The following is a 21,577-nucleotide window of genomic DNA, read 5'->3' on the forward strand; positions in this document are numbered from 1 at the left end:
AAGTTTGATTCAGCCTGCTGGGGTCTAGAAGGATGACAAAAAGGCCGATGTTCACACAGATCCCCCATGGATGAAACAAGCACCCGTGGCTTTCACAGCCTGCTCAGCTCCAGCTGTGCCTGTCCCAGCTCTGGGACAAGGGGTGAGGCCCTTTCCGCAGGCAGGGAAAGGGCAGCAGGGGAAAAGATGTGGTGTGGGATCTCAGCACATCAGTCCTGATGTGCAGAGTCACCGAGATAACCCTTGGGGGGCTCGGAGGTCCTGGAATGTTGCCAGAAGTGTCTGGTGGCTGGACTTTGATCCTGCACAGGAGACAACACCTGTATGAGGATGGGAGGATTTCACTGGGATAAATGGTGAAGGGATAGGTTAATTATAGTGTGAAACACAGGTTTTAGAATTTCAGTACAGGAAAGTCTAGAGAAGCAAGATGGAAGAACTGAGGTGTGTCCTGTCCTTCTTCTTCTTCTTCTTGGCCTCCATCTTCTGTAGTGGTGGTGGCACTTTGAGATTAGTTCTTACTAAAAGTGCACTTGTCAATAAGGGTGAAAGGTATTGGAGAAAATAGGTAAATATCTTATAGGTAGTTTTGGGTATAAAGATAAGTGACCGCCCCGGGGGCTCGCAGTGTGCTCATGGCTGACGTGCTGTGTGGACCTCTGTCGAGCCCAGAGAAAATCTTGTAGATAAAAACTAATAAACACTGAAGACCAAGAAAAAACCTGAAGACTTCTCATCCTTTAGAGCGCGGGCTGTCCCAAGGCCATCCCGAGCCTTTCCAAGCCATCAAAAACAGCCGAGAACGAGACAATGTGGCATGTTGAAAAACTGCTCAGACAACAGGTTCAGGATTCAGAATACATTCTTGAACTTTTATTCTCTCCGTAGGTAAGCAGTGGATTAAAAAACTCAATAGCAAAACCAGACCAAAACTAAGTCTCACATCTTCAGAAACAAACATGCATATTTGCATGTCAGATTTGGGTGCTGAACTGTAATTCACATCCTGACAGTGGAAATGCAAATGGCCAAGGAGGAATTTGGCAGTGGGAGCAAACTGCTGCATGTGTCACCATGGCAAATGTGTAACAAACACGTTCAGGTGTTGGCAATGCCGAGCAAACACTGGGCCATGGAGAGCAAATGCAGTGATAACAAAGATTCTGAAACAGTGTAAGCAGAAGAGAAAAATGGGACAGCTTAATGGAAGCTGTTTGGCACTTCCCAGCAGAGGCTGCTTCAGCCACGTGCAATATTCATCTTTCTGTACCTGGATTAGATTTTGAAGGCTCTTTTTCCTCACGTATGTCCTGCCTTGCTTCCACTGAAGCTTAAAAATTCCACTGGTGAATTCTGGAGTGCTAGGGACATTTCATAAATTAGGCAAAACAGAAGCTGCTCTTTTCTAAGATTTGAAGCCAAAGTGCTAGCAAGGAGCAACTGCCAATTATAGAAACCCAACTGCAACTGGCTTTAGCCAAAGAAAAGAGCTACAATTTCAAACGCAGCTCTGTGCTGTTACAGACCCCCATTTTCCCAAAACCATGCTATAATCAGTACTGTGGATCAGATCCCTCACCATAAAAACCAAAAAATCTAATAAAACAGACATCAAGGATTTCTTAAGTGACAAAGCTACATTTCCAGAGGTGATTCCCTGTATGTGCAACATCTGCTCTTGTCAAGGTATGCATCTTTTCTGGGTTCAAAATGTGCAAATTCCATAAATTATACGTTTCCTCCAGTCAGATTCCCTTACTAGTGCTGAAACAAATTCACAGTATAAGCTGTCAAGACTCTTCATGCTGTGAATGAATATATTTATATATATATATAAAAGGTAAAGTGCAATTTGTTGTTTTGCAGAGCCACACACGGCCCTGTCCTGCAGCGTGTGGTCCCAGCAGGTTTTGGGACGGGAACAAGCCCATCCCCATTAACAATGGCCTCATTCCACGGCAGATGGTTCGCCCTTCATCGGGCTGCCTGCAATTTGCTGCGCAGTGAAGTCTGAGCACAAGGTTCTTCCTTGAGCCCGGCCAGCGTCTGACCCTTGTGGGTTTCCCTTCCTGAACGGCGGCAGCAGAGCTGTGGGTGTCACCTGAACGAGGAGCACGGACTGCAGTGCAGGAGCCCAGCCCTGGCTCAGCAGCCCGCGTCCCCGGCCCCGGAGGCACGGGGGGCTCAGCGCGCCCCGGCCCCGCTCTGCTGCAGCAGCTCCTGCTCGTCGTCCTCGGAGCCCGAGGGGCCCTGGCGCACCTCCTCGTACCACTTGTTGGTCAGGGTCTTCATCTGGATGCGCCCGTCGTGCAGGTCCTGGGGCAAAGCAAAGCACAGCGTGTCACCCGTGGGCACTGCAGGGCAGGGCTGGGCACAGCTTGGGACATCACTGCTCCTGCCTCTGAGCACCACTGCCCCCCTGCTTCCCAACAGAAAACATCATTACTGCTACAGATGACAGCTTTGGTGAGGGGTGTTTTCACCTGTGTTCTCCAGACAGTCCTGCTCTGTGTTTCAACAATCCTAATGCTGTCTGGAGGGCCAGGCTTTGACTCTGCTCCTCGTGCTCCCAGGGACACTGGGAAGCTTGTGGCCTGCCCTGGTGATTCACATGCTTATTTTTCCAGCCTTTGGTTGCAATCTGGATGGCAGCCCGTGCTTTTGGCTACCAACTACGAATCAGATGCTTACTTTGGTTTTTGATTCCTTTCTGGTTTTGCAATAAATTACTTCAGTTTTTGTAGGAAAGTGCTGAAATGGTACTTTTGAAAAATACAAAACAAGAGGAAAAACAGTACTTTTGAGCAGGCTAGGAAGATGGAATGCGTACTTACACAAAATTATTAACTCCACAGCCAAAATGCTTCCATGGGAAATTGGAAAAACAGTGAATTCAGTGACTAAGGAGCCTCAGATTTCTGAAGCCTGGGAGTGAAAAAGGCACAGCATTTACACCTTGGGGCCACTCAGTGTTAAATTACTGTCAGGTGTTGTTTTGCATGTACAGCCCCAGAGCCCTGGGAAGTGAGCAGTCTGGAAAGCACAGGGTGCAATGCTGGTGCCTATTTCCAAGACACAAACTGCACTCTGCAGCAACAGCACAGCTCCAAAGTCACAGGACCACTGACATTAAGAGGCAGGAAGCGTGTGTGAAAGCTCTTTAAAAACTCCACCCGAGTGGCAGCAGCTTTTTCTAGCAGCCAGGGACTCCTGATGCCCTTCATGGTTCCCTGCACAATTACAGGCGAGTTCAGCAAATCCCTACACCAAGTTTAACTGGGGGAGCTCTGAGATGCTCATTTAATCCAACTTACAGAGCAGCTGCTCATTACAGCTGCTCTCTCTATGATGAGCAATACACAGATGTCCCACTGTCCCCACACACGTCGTGTGGCTGCACGATGAGCCCTGTGTGGTACTGAGGACAACCACCAACTCGACCAGTTTCTCTTCTTCAAGAAGATAAGGAAGACTTACTTCTTGTGTGAGTCTTCTGGTGAAGAAAGGATTCAAATACTCCACATCAAGCCGCATAAACCCTTTGAGGTTCTGACGTTTTATGTACTGGGCTTCATATTCCTCCTCCGTGAGCTCTGACAAATGCTCAGATTCTATGGTGTTTCCCTAGAAAAATCACAAAGATGGAATAACCGAGGGAAGTGGTAGTCATCCCACCACCACCTTGCTTCAGCCCCTGCTCTGTGGTGTCCCTTGTCACAACCAGTTGTCATGCTGGAACAATATGGAACCGATCCCCATCCCAGCCTCGCAGGGCTTAGGACTGTGAGTCTGTTCAGCCATTGAATCCCAGAGCCACTTAGTTCCCTTTCCATGCTGAAAGGGAAAAGACCTCAAATGTTCCATGTTTTGTATTGTCACTATTGCTGAGAACAGGTTTCGACTGTGCAGGTTTTCTCTTGTGAGCTGGACAATGCTTTAATCCAGCAAGCTCCGCTGCTGTCACTGTCCCACTGAAAACGAGCCCTGTCAAACGCCCTGTCCCTGCACTCTGCCTGCACTTCCTTGTGTGGACAGTGCAAGGGCATTCTGAAGACTACAACCAACCTCATACAAAGAGAAAATGTTCTTAAGATCCTCTAGAACAATACTCTGCATATACTTTTCAATGGTTTAGAGAAAAACAGGCAAAAAATGTTCTGTGATACTTTTTAGTCTCTTCTTTTGCACAAGAGGTTCCAGAGTGGCTTTTGGCTTTGTCAGATCTCTTGCTTTGCCAGAAATTGCTTTAAAATAAAGTCCAGTCAGAGGGGGGCCATTCTTATGACCTTCTCATGACCTTTGCATTTTTCAAAATAATTTCCATCTGCCTTTTATAATTAATTTCCGTCTCACACTGTACCAACTTTCTCTTTGTGTATGACTCAATCCTCTATCATCGGCTTTATACTTTTCCAGGGATTACTTTAATTTATATAGCTCAACCTGTAATTGGATTGAATTAAGAGATTATTTCTCCTTCCCTTGTCCAAACACATATATTGTATAAACACTAACCAAACTCTGTCTTTGGGATATATTAAAATTATATTGCTTGGCTTTGTCCTACTGCCTTGGCTTTTTCTACTGCCTTCATCTTACTTTTTAGTAAAGAAGCATGTACTAGTCCTAAAAAATGTCTGAACTGAAAAAAACTCCCCACCCAAACCCCAGTGACGCTGTGAATGAAAGCCCAAACAAACCATCTTCTCTGTCTTGCTGAGATTGACGTCCTTCTTGCTCCTCTTGCGGGGCTTGGAGTCCTCGATGTCCACGAGCCTGATGAGGGGCATGGTTCCCCCTCCCAGCAGCAGGATGGTGAAGAGCACGATGATGATGGTCGTGGTGCCGATGAGCTGCCGCTTCTCGATGGGCTCCAGGCCCAGGTGCAGGCTGAGGGCATAGGGAATGGCACCACGTAATCCTCAGGGGAGAGAGCAGGGCAGCAAGGGAGAGTCACCAACAGCAGCAGCACCTGAGCACCCGGAGAGCCCAGCAGCCATTCTCCACCCTCCACAGGGCCTTCACAACCGTCCACCCTCCACAGGGCCTTCACAACTGTCCACCCTCCACAGGGCCTTCACCACTGTCCACCCTCCACAGGGCCTTCACCACTGTCCACCCTCCACAGGGCCTTCACCACTGTCCACCCTCCACAGGGCCTTCACAACCGTCCACCCTCCACAGGGCCTTCACAACCGTCCACCCTCCACAGGGCCTTCACCACTGTCCACCCTCCACAGGGCCTTCACAATCCTCCACCCTCCACAGGGCCTTCACAATCCTGTCCGTGCCCATTTGCTACCACTGGGCTGCCACCCTAAACGAGTCTGAGCATTTCAGACACTCTTGGTCAAACTGTGAAGCTGTTGGGCCTAGAGAGACAAGCACCTCCACGCAGAAAAGCTCTTGTGGGCCTCACCGGAGCAAAGTCCTCCAGCACAAAGGGGAAAGAGAACATTTCCTTACACTTGGGTATCAGAACAGTGAAATGAGCTGAGTTTTGCTCAACCAATGAGAAACCGGTTCCTCCTCAAGTGGGCCACACAATGAAAGAGATAAAACATTTTTTCTGGCTCTCAGTATTCTGAGCTTTAACTTACCACTAAACCACATGATAAACATCATTTTGGGCGTGATTTTATGATCACGGAAAAAGTTGAGTAGGTAGGAAAGTGGAAAAATATTCACTGCTCTACCAAAGAGAACCAGCACCTGAAAAACAGAAATAAAAGCAAAGACCATTTGATGTGTTACATCCACAAGCCCCAGTTGCAGCTGGCTTTACAGGGCAAGGTGAATATGTTCTTTTTGCTCATAGGCAGGTGTGCTGCTCCATGAACAGAGAGAAACTCCTCAGCACATGGCATTGTGGAATTTTGCTCCTGAAACATTTTGTCTGATTAACTGAAACTAAATCAGACCTGTCACTGATGGTGACCAAGTTGCTTTACTTATAATAAATAAATGGAACCCGGGAGACATTCCAGGGAGACCAAGAAGTACTTTGGGTAAAAGTGCTCCTCAGTTCAGCTCCTTTAATAAGTCCCTTGGTGCAGCAGCCAAGAGGCAATAAGGTATTTCTATTGTCTCCCTGTTGCTCAGAAAGGCCAGGAGCCAAACAAATACACGTCAGCCTGTTTCTCAACACGTCCCTGGGTAAGGCTATAAAACATACCCCACACTGAAGCAACACTTTTGAGAGCAGAAAAAAAAAAAAGGGGACTATTGATTTAACAGCAAACAATTAACAAACACAGAGAAAACTTTAACTCAGAAAAAGGCAAGGTTTTCTCAGAGCATTGTTTTTAAGCTCCACTACAAACAGACCTTGATAAGGTAAATATCCTAGAATTAGTCAGCAGGATCCTTGAAGGGCTGTGCTGTTTTCCTTTATGAATCACCCCAAAATTACACAATTGCATCATGCCTGAGAGAGCAATGCCACCCAGAAGGAAGTGTCACACCTTAGTTATACATTAGCTAGGGAAGCTGTGTGCAGTGCAGGCAGAGCAGTTCCCTGTGCTGATATCCCTGTCTGGGGAAGCTGTAGATAACAATCCTTCCCTTGAACCATGCACTGAATGGGCCAGTGTGCACAGCTGTACACAGCTGGAAAGGGACCCACACTGCCCCCACTGCAAAAGGAACACACTTCTCATACTGATATTAAACCATTATAACGGCAACAGGTGATCCACAGAGTCACTGCACTAAGGCACGCTGAAATGGGTTTAAAAACAAAAGAATTAGGAAAGGAGTCAGAGAATTTTTTATAAAACCCCATATATCATAACAATTATTCTAAAATCTTTTAACTGTAAGGTGTTTCCCCCTCCCCAATACCAAAAAATGCATCTAAAAAGATATGGAAGGAAGTAAATACCTACTATGCACCAGATGACAAAGGACATTTCAAACTTGTGAGGAAAACTAAAAATTGACAGGCCAAGAAATGCAAAAACACACGTTTCTGAAAAAGAGAAATCACATTTAAATAAACAATTCTAGAAGATCTTTTCTACTCCTGCTATTAATTACTACATACAGTACATAAAACAGGATTTCCTGACCAAACCCTGGAGAGCTGCTGGTGCTCACTAAGGAGTGGTTAAGTTCCCTCTGCAGCAAAGCCACTCCCTGATCACACTGCATCCTCCTGCAAACAATACAGAATTCATTCATGGCAGCCCCTAGAAATCAGGGACATGTTTGTAATGCAGGAACATGTCATTTCTTCAAAGGCTTGGTTTGCAAAAGGAACTGGAAAGGCTCTAGGACTGAGCTGCTTGTACCATTACTTCCAAAAACCTCCATATGTAAAGTTACTGTTTTTGCAAGTAGCTTTTTATATTAAAAAACATTAAAAAATACCATCAACCCCCACCTCCTAGAACTAAAAAGAGACTAGAGGAACACCGGAGTCAGTGATCTCTATTTGGCCATCAATCTTATGGCAAATCTTAGCAGGAGCCTGCAGGATGGCAGAGAGATCTACTGCATGTTTTATCCAGCGTGGCAGGAAAGGTGACTTTTGAGTGCCTTCCAGCCTCCACTCTCAGGAACTCTTCTCTTAAAGACAAGGACCACGGACACACAAATGCCTGGATGCAAATTCACACCTCTGCTGCTCCCAACAGAACCACAGCTCCATGCAAGTGACATTTTAAAGGATTAATATTAGATTTAATAGCAGGCAGCACCTACCACACATGAAAGCCACAGTTCTGAGTGTCTGCTGCATCAGGATCTGTGTCACTGGGGACAGGTTGTGGTGAGTGTAGTGAGACATCACGATGCCAGAGAACAGGATTGCCATGATACCTGTGGGCAGGAACGGGACAGTCAGCACAGGACTCTGCGAGGATTTACTGCTGAGACCCTCCAGAGTCATCTTCTCACAAGGCAAAACCTGCTTCTGCAGCAATACAAATATTTTAATATACCAAACAGTGTGGTCAGAACTCATTCTGCTACTCACCTGAGAGTGAGATCCCTTCTGCAAGTCCATAAGGAAGGTAAGCAAAGATAATCATCATCCCAAATTCCAGGGAAGGTGTCTTCCTTAAATCAATGTGCTTTAGTACGTACGCACAGAAATGTTATGGAAAAAGTAAACTAAAAAATAAATCAAAGAAATATTTTGATATGTTCATTCCATTACAAAACAATGGTTACGCTTAATGTACTTCTACTGAATAACCAATAAAATCTACTTATTGGCCTTCAACTCAAGTATGGAAAGATTAGTAATTTCTTATGAGAGGAATGTGTCTTATAGAAGCTACTGCTGCTAGAAGTCTGTCAGAAGACAGAGATAGACACAGAAGAAGATCTCTTATTGATGTGCCTCTACAATACTGATAACAACAGGTAAGTCAAATACTTTTCAGGCACAAGTAATTCTAAAGGGCAAACAAGCTGCTTTTCTCTTTGACTTAGTATAATTTAGATATGAGTCAAAGACGTGTTAAACATCTGTTTCCCTCTTTTGTTGTGATGTATGGAATAATTTCAAAGTTTTTGAATTAGGCTGATGAACCAAAAGGGGAAATTAGTCTGTATTTAATCAAATATTCTCTTCCTGCTGTTTACAAACCAAGTGTTTGGCAGTGTGTCCCAGCTGATCCAAGTACAGCTGCACAGCCCAGAGCTCACACAGTGAAGTCAGAGCTAGCATTAAACCAGCCCAAGAAGGAACAAAGGTGTCTGGGCCACAGCAAACAGCCTTCCTGATCTCAGCACAGCAGCTCCTGGGTTGTTCAGCAACCAATTCATGGAAGTGGAAGAGGCAAAATATAACCCAGGGTAAATCCAAACAGAACAGTGTCTGCATTCAGCTGCCTGCACATGATCCATAGGGACAAACGAGCTGGGCTGACTCAAAGGCCCCCGGGAAAAGCAGCTTTTTTTTCTTTTTAATTAACTGTTTTATATATGTAAAGAAGAAGCCATATGCTTATTAAAATGGATTGGTATTGAAATGGAATTAATATATTTTGAATTTACAAAACAATTACCATATCTTATAACACTCCAATGCACATAAGCTATTATACAACATTTCATACCTTAATTATGTTCATAAAAATTTGATGCCACTTTTAATACACTCCCATGCACACTAACATAAAACCGAAATAATGTCTAATAAGAAATATCCTCTAAGAAATGCTGGAGAAGATGGGGAGAAAAATACTACTAGGATGTTGCAGTTCACCAATGTATACATATATATCACCAAAATTAAAAAAGGATATTAATGCAGAAATAAGACCAGTAAGTGTGCCAAGTGCTGCAGAGCCAAAGAACATCTTGAGAAAGTATCCCAGTGCCTGTAGAAAGGTTTGCCATCCACTTACATCTGACATATTTTCCCTTGTCAAACCTTCTGCTGTGCTAGATACAATTAAAAGAGAAATAAAAAGAAATGGTTATACATTCTAAGCCTGGATCCAAAAATATCAAACATCTTTTGAGCATAACAACAAAAAAGACTCCAATTTCTTTGTTGCTACCACTCTTAAAAGGCTTTTACTGTGATATATATAACAAGAGGAATGTCAAAAGATGTTAAATCAAGCCTCAGTGTAATCCCCAAAGGGAAACCTAATTCTGCTAAAAACCCAGCATTGCTCCTCTGAAGAATCCCAGAATGGCGTAAATAGGCTATGGTGATGCCCAGCATTTGAAAACAATGTTCAAACTTTGAGAAGGAAAAGAAAACACATTTTACAGTGCTAAAAACTCATGTGATCCTCTGAGAAGAACAAATGAACAGGAAGAACTCTCATCAAATATTTAGGTGTGGATGAGAGACAAGAAGGTCACTGAAGGAAAACAAAGCAGCTCTTAACAGGAAAGGGAAGAAATCTCTTTGAATTTCAGGAATATATTTAATGACAATTCTGTGCAAAGAACACACAGATTCTAGCTAGTGTTTCTTTTGGCTGCTTTTAGCCTTCAGCACTGGAAGCACCACAACTGTAATAAAAGCAATTAATCCATTAGAAAATTACTCTGACTTCACTACCTGCTTGGCACAGCTGTTCCTTCTGTACATTCACAGTCACGTCTATTGGTTTCAGCAATAAGATGAAGACACACCTATCCATTCTTTACTCTTTCAGCCCCAAAGAATTCTCATAGGCAACAGACAAGGATACTGGAGGTTCCTCTTGTCTGCAGCCCCAACATGAACACGACCCCAGTGCATGGACTGCACTGCTCCCCGGGCACAGCGGCACTCTGGCACAAGCCAATGGCACAGAGACAGAGCAGCAGGGAAGGTGAATATTGCTGTGCCTGACAGGTCACATCTGGGGCTCCTGCTGCCAGGACCCTCCATGGAAAGAGAGCTGATCATGAATGGAATTAGAATGAATCCATTATCTAGGGTCAATGAGATAAGGCTCTGAGGTAGGGAAATGAGGCAACCATTTACTGTCCCCTGCCCGTGCAGTTCATGTTATGGATTGCTTTTGACACAGAAGCACCATGCAGGATTCAGCCTCACACCTGAAATACACAATGTGCTCCAAAGGAAGGTGGAAGAATAACTGTAGACCAAAAAACAAACAGAAAACAGTGTAGTGACTTAGTGACTGTTTCCATAAACACGTGTGGCTCCGATGCACTTACTTGGTCAGGACAATTGAGACTGCATCGTTGAGAATACTTTCTCCAAAAACCAACATGTTAAGCACAGGATCCACATTAAGGGCATTGAAAATGGCAATAGTAGCCACGGGGTCAACCGCAGATATCAAAGAGCCGAATGCAAAACTGGGAGAACACAAAAGAGGACACTAAGTGAAAGAAAAACACCTACCTAGTAACTTACATGAACAACTGTAACAAAGCTCATTTGTGTTACAGTTTCTACACAGTGATAACAAAGTACTTTCTTTCCAGTCATAAGAACTTGGCCACTTGCCAAGTTCTTGAAAAATTTACATTATTGATTTTGAAAAACTTACCCTGTCTTTTAAGAGAGGATGTGGACAAGGAAGTTATACCCTTATCACATGTATTAATAATACCAGCTAATCAAGATTTACAAATCTTGAAGTTTGGTTAAAATACCCAGTATCTCTCTCAAGAAATCACTGAGCACAGAACAGAATAGACTGGAATGCAAATGATGGAATACAATACAATACTATTTGGAAATAAGGGTAATAAATATGGTATAGAAGTGTTGCATCTATTTCTTAGTTTCATATACAATGTTGAATTTCAGCAGTCTATATACTGACCAAAAGAGGTGGCCAACTGCAGTGCATTTCCCACCTACAGCTATCCTGAAGAAAGCTTTATTCCATAAACTACACCATTTCCCCAAGAGCTTACCTGTCTGTCATGTTGAGTTTATAAATTACATCAGCCTGAAAGAATAGGTAGAACATAATCACAATTAACTATGGTGTTCTTCTGTTCTTAAAAACCAAACTATTCATCAAATCCTGAATTCATTGTGAAGAAAAATTCACAGTAGTGATGTTGTCCAGTTTAACACTGCCCTCCCACTGTAATTTACTGCTACAGCTCTGGTCACCCCAGATCAGGGAACTAGAGCAGAGTCAGGTGAGAAGGGTAACCATGACATTCAGAGGAGGAGAAATCTGAGTGGCAAAGAGGAAAGTATACAATGCTTGGCCTTCCAATGAAGTCTGAGAGAAAAGATAAATATCTGTGTCTATATGTAGCCAATGGCAAACACCAAAATTAATATTGTAGAGTAAAGATGGCTCTAGAGAACACAGGTTTTAGAACAGCCTTCCAACAGGAAGACTGTGGAAGTTAGAAAAAAGCAAAGCTCAAGTGTTAATTGCTTTTCCCAGACATGCTGTGTCAGAGTGGCTCAGGCTGGGAGGGACCCCTGAGGTCACCTACCCCACCCCTCCAGCTCACAGGGCCCTTGGAACACGGCACCCAGGACTGTGTGCAGAGAGCTCTGAAGTACTTCAGGGAGGGAGACTGCACAGCCTCTCCAGCAATATCCACGGAAGGGGTGTGTGACACTGCCTTGGTGAGAGCAGAGAACTGCACTGTGTGACCCAGCAATTCACTTCACTCTATTTGTCTGCTCTTGAAAAAGGGACTTGCAAACAACAAGCCAGATAAAATGGAGTGCTTTAAACAGTAAGTCTTACCCGGCCCAGGAAATAGATTCCTCCACCTACAATGAAAGCTGATATCGCAGTGCCAAATACTGAGAACAGAATGATGGAACCAATGTTCTGAAAAAAATTACCCTGGAACACAGTAATAAAATAAGTAAATTAGTACAAATGGCCTGAGGGAAAACTCATGTTTGGGTTTCCATTTAATTAGATTCAAACTCACAACTGGGTTTCCCATTGCAAAGGCTCAGTTTGGTTCCAGCTACCCCAGGACACACATCCATACCATCTGCCCAGAGAGACTGCTGCTCTCCTGAGGACAACAGCAATTCCTCTGACTCCCAGCACCGATTCCCTGGCTGGCACCATAGCAAGAGCCCAATCCTCAGGCAAACAGCTGGATATTCATCAGCACTCAGACATATTTCCCACCTGGCAAAAGGGTAAGTTAATCCCTCTGCTGGAGACAGGGCATGTGAAAAAGGCTTGTACGCTTCCCAGCTGCTAGTCCATTGCTTGTGATTTTGTATGAGAAGGTCTCCAGTGCTGGTAGCAGCTCCTGGTATCACCGTGGCCACTGTTCCCTGCTCTCCTGCAGCACAGCTGGAGCACAAGGCTGCCCAAGGGAGCACCAAAGCCCCTGGGCCAGGAGGGGAGCTGTGAGAAATGCCCATGGAAACACGGGCCCCCAGGCAAGGCTCACAACCTCACACACATTTCCCTCTTCTTTAGCTGTGGAGTGACCCCACCTTTCCCACTTCTCCTCCTTCACAGCAGCCCTGGTACAGCTCTGGTGAGGTAAGAACCTCTCCAGCCAAGGAAAACCTCGTCTGTACCCTGCCCCACACCTTGCCAGCACTCAGTTATCAGCAACAAGCTACACTCCCTGCACTCTGGGCTGAAGGGGTTTAAATTTTGCACTCTCGATTCCCTAATGATTAATATAATGGAATTTAATGCAATTATCCTAAGCTTCATGGAGATAACTAAAAGCAGAATCTGTTCCAAACAAAACCTCAACATCCGAAATGAGTGTCTGGCAGGGACTGACCTTGTGCAGTGAATATCCAGATTCAAATATAATAGGTGGAAGCAAAAGCAGAAAAAACATATTTGGACGAAACATTTCTTCTTCCTGCAAAAAAAAAAAAAAATCATTTTAATTTCAGGGATATCATCATTATTGAAATAACATCAAATCTTCCAAAAGAAAAGCTATTAAAATAGTGATGGAAAATGAAAAATCTTTCTCCCTTCTTATCATGAAATACAAGACTGAAGAACAGTACACTATTCCAGGGCTGCTGCTTCTATTGTTCTTTTTCAACCCAGTGACAGAAAACTAGGAGTTACTTATTTTAAATTACTGTCTCCAAAAAAGCTGCATAGAAACAGGTTATTTATGGTAAAGGAAAAATCTTCCTGCTTCCACAAAGAGTATTCCCACTTTGTCTGAGAGTTTGGAAATCTGTAAGGACTGCCAAGGAATAGTGACCTCCTGGCCACTGTTAGAACAGAACAGAACAGGTTAACTGGGACCAAGCAGTTTCACTGGAAAACTCACCACCTGACAAGAAAATCACATCATCAGCCCAGTGCCCCTGCAGGTGACCAGGCTCAGGTGACACACCACCTGAGGGGCCCGAGGCTGGATTCTTCTCAGCAGATGTCATTTCTGCTGAAGTCAATGGGACTGTTCTGATGGCTCCTCTTTGCCATCACAGTGATATAAATGGAATCCACCATGAGGTAAGATGCTATTTTCTGTGTCCTCAGTCTCTGTCACTTATCTCATCCCTGGCTAACACTGCTCATGCTGCACCCCCAGCCTGGCACCCTGGTTCTTCTGCTGGCAGAGCAGGCACAGAAGGCAAATGAATGCCAGCTGAGGGGCCAGTCTCTGTGCCCACCTGTTTCCTCCCTCCTGCTCCCCCAGAGCTGTCACCTCCACAAGCACTGACTAACTTGTTTAAAGCCAGGGTGAACAGCTGATGGACTGCTCTGTTCTGTTCTGTTCTAACACCAGCTCTCAAAACAGAGGTACTCATCTCTTTATTTACAGTCTCATTCCTGCCTGATAATCATCTTGTAGGATTTGGGGGCTCAGCAAACCAAACTCATCCTTTGGGTGTGCAGCACAGCCCTGCGAGTGCATGGCTGCCTCTGCCTGCTCCTGCCAGCACAGCACGTGCCCCTGCCCCTCAGCAGCCCCACAGACACCTGAGACACGGCTGGACGAGGAATGAGAGCAGTGGAAGGGAAGGACTGTGCTTGTGCTGCATGGCACCAGAGGAAAATAAAACATGGGGGCTCTCACTATCAGCTGTGCTGACCAGGAACAACCGGCAAGCACAAGGTCCTGGTGCCGAACCTGAATGAACACTCAGAAGTTAAACAGCAAAGTTTTCAGGGCAGGGAGATTATCCAAGATTTGCTTTGTACAGGGATATAGCCTGTGGTTAAATATTGCATTTTTTATCTTATCAGATAAAGAGAAGGTATTTAGTAAATTTAGAACCATTTAAAACCATGTAATAAAGTCCATAATTATTGATCTAACATTACAACAGCCTATGCTAAAACCTAAGGTTTATAACAATGAAAATAACTCAAATAAAAAATAATAATGTGATATCTGTGGCCTTCCACCTTGGCTGACAACACAAACAAGCACAACTCCCCAATGCCTCCCAAGATGTGACCAACACTTCCCAGAAAACCCCCATGTAATTGATCAGCTGTGATCAGTATTTGCTGTGTTTAGAGAACAACTGCCCTAATCAGAGCATGAAGCTTTCTTTTTCTCTCTTACATGCATGATCTTACTCAGATTATTTTATTTAATCTGTAAGAAACTACTTTAAAATGCTGATGTTGTGGCCATTTAATTGATTTTCAATTTTAAGTCAAATCCAGTTGACACAAATCATGAATGAAAAAGCACTAACTACTGCAGCCCCCATTGTTTCTAATGACTTCATATGTAAAAATGAAATATTTCAACACAACTGCTGAGCTATGTAATTGTTTAAACAAGTTTACACAGAACCAGTGTGGTTAGTTGATAAAAAAATAAAAGTATAATATGTAGTTCAAAAACTACATCAGATTGAAAATCTATGCATTTTAATGTATTTCAACTAAGGAGAAAAAGATCTTCCTTTAGGGCAATAACTGCCAAGAAATATAAAATTACAAGCTAGGATTAAAATTCACTCCTCAGACCAAGATGTTCAGCTGGCTGATATAAATTCTGTTTAGAACTGGCAATTCAAATCACTGTGACTTCAATCAGTTCACTGATCTAATAAATTGTTCAGTGCTGTGAAACAAAATCATAGTTTAAATGCTGCAAGATTTTAAATTAAAGCAGGAATAGTGAAGAGTTCATTGCTTCGATAATGTGGAGAAACAGTAGGAGGCAAAATCCTTCCTTCAATGGAGACTTCAGCTCTCAAGAGAAACTTCTGCCAGGACTTGCCCTCTAAAACACCAAGTATTACAAAGCCTTTTTTGTAAGATTTAGGGAGTTTTCTACATTTAAAAATTAATTGTTACAACTATACCTTCCAGTTGGCCAGCTTTTGAGCCTCTATGATTTTTATAAAAGCTCCCATAAGGATACCTAGGAGAGAATAAGAAAACATTCTGAAATAGCAACAAAATGTGTCACTGTTTATCAGCTCTCCAAGTTTTAGAAGTGAAAACAATGCAAAACATAGCGCAAGTTAGTTTCATCCCTAAACCATGAAAGCACTGAGTGGTTTTGGGTTTAATCCCCAAATACCCAGTTTCCAATACCTTACATAACTGCAGTTTCCCTGCACAACAGATTGTCTCTTGGGATATCCCAGCTCCGAACAGACCTACCGAGAGAGTGATGCTCACTGGGTCAGAAAGACAACAGGCTTAACTACTCAAAACCACTTCTCATCCTAGCTGCACTCAAATGAAATTGCACCTTGCTTGCTGAAGAATCAGGAAGTTATGAGTTAGGCATCTGTGCTTCATGTCACTTCAATATTATCTGCAGTTAAAGCAGCTTAAACGAAATCAGTCTTCTCCACAAAAATGAATTTTGTTTGAATGAAATCATAGCCCTTTCTGGCAATGAAGAAGGCAACAAACTCTGATCAGGGTGGAGATCCTGTCAGAACTATTTTCCAAATGAATTACACACTGTTTAAGTCATGTAGAAATAATGTGAATACAGAAGATAGAATTTTATCAAGGCTGCTGCAAACTTGGTGGTTAAAGGTTATAGCACTCTTTCCTCCCATACATCTTCAAACATAAAACTGTAACAAGATTTCCTCTGGAAGTCAAGAAGATAACTCATGAACTGTCATTAATTGTTTTCAAGTAGTTCTAGGGAACTCGTCTTCAGCCAGATTTCAGATCTGTGCCTCTGCCTACTTGTGTTTTATAATTTACAGAATGGAGACTTCACAGTCAAACACTGGGACAGAAGCCAAATACTCCAAACAAAAGGTACAGGGTGTCTGAGGAGCCTGAAGTATGCCTTCCTGTAACTCATGTAAAGTGTGCTTTTCTGTGACTCATGAGACCTCCTCTCCTGCTGCAGCTAACAAAAGAGTCTCACAAACAGAATCACATGGATTACTGCTGATGGATGTGTCACACACACAAAGCCACGAGGCCTAAGCCCTCCTTTATACAAAGATCTGGGAAGGCTTCAGTCCCAGAGGGGAGAAATAATTGTTCCATGAAATGGTTTCTGTGGAAAGGAAGAGGAAAACATAAATGAAGCAACATCAAAGGTCTGCTGTTCCTTGAAGGACAGAATGCAGACAGCCATTCACATGCCACATGCATTTACAAACTACTCTTTCTTTATTACTAAATGAATGAATGCAGGTTTAGATCAGCTGTTTCTATTAAATCAGGCAGGTCAGTTTTGTCGAGGGGCTAATTAGAAGGGTTAGTCTGCACCAGTTAATCTATACCTCATTTTTTAAAAATTTTATAGGCATTTTCTTATTGCAACCAACCTTTATTTTTCCTGAGAACGTGTTAAAACTCAGTAACAAGTCAAAGAGAAAAAACATTTCTGGAAACTATTTTTACCAACAAAATTCCAGCAACTTATAAGGATGAGGATCAAAACCCAGCCTCAGAGAATGCACTCCCACCCTGTCCACCAGGAGAGACACACCCTCTAGGAAACATAAACCAGAAGCTTCCGAGCAGCTCAGACAATGGATGGAAAAACACTTGTGAAAATCATATCTCTCTTCTCTGCTGCCACTTTTATTAGCCTTCAATAACTTCCTGAGAGGACTGCTAAATTTACAAGTCAAAACAGGACACACCTCACTTCTGGCACTGCTGGCAAAACTGCATACTTGAAACTCAAGCTGTGCTCTTGCAGCTGTGCAGAGCGTTAGCAGGACCAGAGGGTCACTGTGCTGGCAGCTGCAGGAATCACACAGGTGCTGTACTCCCACCAGGCTGAGAGTACATTGAGAAAATAATGAATATTAGAGAAAAATACAGTAGAGAAAATAATCAATATTTTAACTGATTTGCTCCTCAATTAAACATTTATAAATCAGGAGCAGCAGCATACGAATAAATTAAATTACCTTGACATAAAACTGTAGGCTCAGAAATACTCCAAATTTATTCCAAATGAAGTACACACCTGATCTCCATGAAGCATGACACTCTTGTAGCCCTAGCCATAGGAAAAGCTCTTGTCATGGTACTGCTGGGACAGTTAAGGGTCTGGCAGTCCAGGTGAGTTTTTGGGACAGTTGCAGTCCCCAGCTACATTAAAATCCCACACTCAGACATAAATCTGCCAACACCAATATAAACTCATGTACCAGCTCAAAGGGAAGGCTGGAGCCTCATGACCAGGGCGTGTTGCACATCTTGTCCTGCCCCGAGGATGCAAACCAGAGGAAGATGCCAAAGTACTCAGGCAGTGATGTCCCTACAGGTGTCATTTTCCTGGGCCGGTCTCTGTGTGTATGCTCATTTCTTTATTTATTCAATCAATTTAACTCTGAGAATTACTTGTTTTCTTCACTGCATTCAGTGTGCCGTATCTTTCTAGTGATGGCTAACACACAACAGAGCATTATCTCTCTTATAGGTAGGTAAAAGTTAAATTAGGGTATAGTTCAATTATAGTGTATTAATTATGTTATATTAATTGCATTATGTTAAGGGGGGTTATTAGAATGTTCTAGAAGGGTCCAGGGTTTGGCGAGGATGAAGAGAGACTGGATCGAAGATCTGACCAATCACTCGAAGCCTTGCAGAACGATTGGTCGGAATGAATGGCGTTAAAGACCAATGGGAAGCCTGAAAACGGACCAATCACCATGCGGATCCAAAATGGACCAATCCTGGCCTGAAGGGGACTATAAATGGGGCAGTTCCGGTCTTTTCAGAAACTTGTGTGCGGAGAGTCCAGAGCACCTGGGGGCAGCGCACTGTTCTGGTTTGGCTCGCTCTGTGGGTGCCTGGGCTTACCCTGGGTACTCCGTTCCTGGCAGCTATTTTAATAAATGAGAACCTCTTTCTCCAGAGAAAGTTTGGCCTCGTTCATATTCATAACATTTCCAGTGCACACTACTGACAGTCCCTGGATTAACACAAATCCAACATAAAAATGTCATGGTTACTTACCTAAGGAAACAACAGCCACGCTCTCTGGTAAAAAATGAAGCCGGTATTCTATCAGTAAATGCACCAATATGATGCAAATTGCTGTGAAGGGAAAAGAATGGAGATTCAGGAGCGTTGGAAAAGAGTAAAATATACTTTTAAGTAGTATTTTTAAAATACACAAGCAAACTTCTAATGATTTAGTAGACTTCACTTTGGCAATAAACCAAAGCACCAGTGTAAGCAGTGGCTTCCATCACCACAAATGTTCCAAACCCCTGTGCCTGCGCACAGAGAGAACCAGAAGAGAAATAATAACTATGATTTTGAGTTGGCCTATGTCCTCAGACACAGAGTACAGTTAACAGAGATTAACAGACTTTCAATTCATCGTTCACCTATAACAAGAAGACTAAAAAAAATCGTCATGCCACTGGACTGTTCCTCTTGCTGTGCCTGGACTCCAGTCTGAACTGGAAGGATGGGCTTGGGAGGCGTAGGTGCCACCAGCTTGGTGGTGGCGGCCAGCAGAGTGTGGAGGGTGGCATTGATGACCTCGCGGGTGGCATTTGCAGACCTGTCAGGACAACACAATGTGTGACTATAGCGGACGGGAGCAACACGACAGAGCCCAGTACAGACACGCACACACCGACCCACCCCCCGGAGCTCGTGCCGGTGACCGGCTCCTCACGGCGTGCTTCAGAAGCAGTCCGATCAGACAAACACGGCACGCTCCTGTTCCCGGAGCCGCTGCTGAGTGCCCCACGCACCGCAGCGCCCACCCCGCTGTGCACCGAGCCTGGTACCGAGGGCACGCCCGGCGCACCCGGCTGGGCACGGCAACAGCAACAGCAACAGCAACGGCAACGGCAACGGCAACAGCAACAACCCCGCTGCCGGTCCCGGTGCCTCCGCCACTGCCACTGCGGTGCCTCCGCCACTGCCACTGCGGCCCGTGCCCGCCGCTCCGGCACCGCGCGGGGCCTGGGGCCGCACCGCACGGCACCGCACCGCGAGCCGCTGCGGAGGGGACGGGCACCTCTGGCAGGCACGGCACAGCACAGCCCGCCCGTGCCCCGCAGCGCGACCGATCCCGGCCCGCACGGCACCGAACGGAACGGAACGGCACGGCACGGCACGGCACGGCATGGCCGTGGCCCGCAGCCCCGGGCCGCCCCGCACTCACTCCGCCATCTTGCCGGGCTCACGCTCCCACGGCGCCCCGCGCGCCGCCGCTTCCGGCGCTCGGGCGGGCACGTCCGGCCGGAACGGCCGCGGGGGCGGCGGCGGGCGCGCGACACCGTTCCCGCTCCGCGCGCGCATCGGGGCGGCGGAGCCTGGGGCGCCCCCTGCCGGCGGGGGCAGCGGCTGCAGCGCCGCCATCGCTCCCTGTCCCCACAGCCGCCATAGTGTCCTGTCCCCAGGGCCGCCATCGCTCCCTGTCCCCAGGGCCGCCATCGTGTTCTGTATCCCAGAGCCACCATTGCTCTCCGTCCTCAGAGCCACCACTGCTCCCCATCCCCAGAGTCACCATTGCTCCTTGTCCCCACAGCTGCCATCCTGTCTTGTCTCTCAGATCCACCATTGCTCCCTGTCCCCAGAGCCGCCATCGCTCCCTGTCCCCAGAGCCACCATCGCTCCCTGTCCCCAGAGCCACCATCGCTCCCTGTCCCTCAGATCCACCATTGCTCCCTGTCCCTCAGATCCACCATTGCTCCCTGTCCCTCAGATCCACCATTGCTCCCTGTCCCCAGAGCCGCGCCTGCGGTCGCGGTAGCACAGGCTGTCCCTCAGGCTGCTGTGACTCCAGGGTGAGATGCCTGCAAGTGTCACACCAGGCCTGCTCTGCAGTGCCCAGGGCAGACGTGGATCCTGATTTTCCACCCAGACACGTTCACCTGCTGGAGCCCTTGCGCTGGCTGAGCTGACCTGTGCAGGGCACAGCTGGTCACGGCTCCCACCTCCAGCCACAGCCTGGCCCTACAGCAACAACAGAGCCTCAGACACGTCCCACTGAGCTGAATCAAAAGCCACTGCCTCAAAACCAGCATAAAAATGCACTTGAATTAAAATAGCAGTGAGTAATTAATTAGTGATTTTAATCAGCAAGTTAAAATAAAATTTAGACCAGCTTTATTTGGTCTAAGTTCAAATGCCCTCCTGGCCCAGGCTGCTGCTGGGGTTGGGTCTCTAAAGTCTCCTGTGCATCCTGGAAAATAATGCTAATTAGCACCTTTCTGCTTATAAAGTCAGTTGAGGATATCCATCCATCCATCCATCCATCCATCCATCCATCCATCCATCCATCCATCCATCATCCATCCAGTGCAAGTTCAAGCTGCTGGGCTGACAAGGACATGGGACAGTGTATAACAGCATCACATGCATTTCTTTGATTTCTGGTCTGACTAGCTCAGGAAATAAAAGGGGAGCTGTACAAACACACTCATTGAGTACCTCAAATTGTTTTAAAGGCCCTCTGAAATATCAGCTGTGAACTTAATCAAATGAAATTTCAGATTTATGACATTGACACTCATTTACTTAAAAGTGAAAGCCGCATGAATAGTTATGAACATGCCTGACTTTTAAAAACCAGTGACTAGGACAGTAGCTGTTTTTCTCCGGGTTACTGGCAGGGCAGAGCGGGAGAATGTCTGGTTTCTTGTTGACAGACTGAACCTACACCTCCTTTGCTCATCTGATGTAGTTTTGTTGTGACCTACTTAGATAGTCTTACCACAGTTCTGACCAAGGTTTTTTTCCACATTGGCTAATTTCCGATGATCTGCAGTTTGCTAATCCCATCTGCA

General features: G+C 45.2%; 1 protein-coding gene across 1 annotated transcript; it reads right to left on the reverse strand.

The window, feature by feature from the left end:
- Positions 1–888: 888 nt before the first annotated feature.
- On the reverse strand, positions 889–19,972 carry SLC9A8 (solute carrier family 9 member A8). Its single transcript, XM_058814647.1, has 16 exons — positions 19,951–19,972; positions 19,160–19,338; positions 18,783–18,863; positions 15,689–15,747; positions 13,174–13,257; positions 12,153–12,254; positions 11,350–11,384; positions 10,639–10,782; positions 9,258–9,396; positions 7,979–8,084; positions 7,705–7,821; positions 6,888–6,970; positions 5,601–5,712; positions 4,701–4,921; positions 3,478–3,624; positions 889–2,316 (listed from the first exon to the last, which is right to left on the reverse strand). Exons 1-16 carry the CDS (start codon positions 19,956–19,958, stop codon positions 2,185–2,187), a joined length of 1,749 nt encoding a protein of 582 aa, XP_058670630.1. The 5' UTR covers positions 19,959–19,972; the 3' UTR covers positions 889–2,184.
- Positions 19,973–21,577: the final 1,605 nt, after the last annotated feature.

This window comes from Ammospiza caudacuta, chromosome 15, assembly GCF_027887145.1.
Source record: "Ammospiza caudacuta isolate bAmmCau1 chromosome 15, bAmmCau1.pri, whole genome shotgun sequence".
In the NCBI taxonomy this organism is placed as follows: domain Eukaryota; kingdom Metazoa; phylum Chordata; class Aves; order Passeriformes; family Passerellidae; genus Ammospiza; species Ammospiza caudacuta.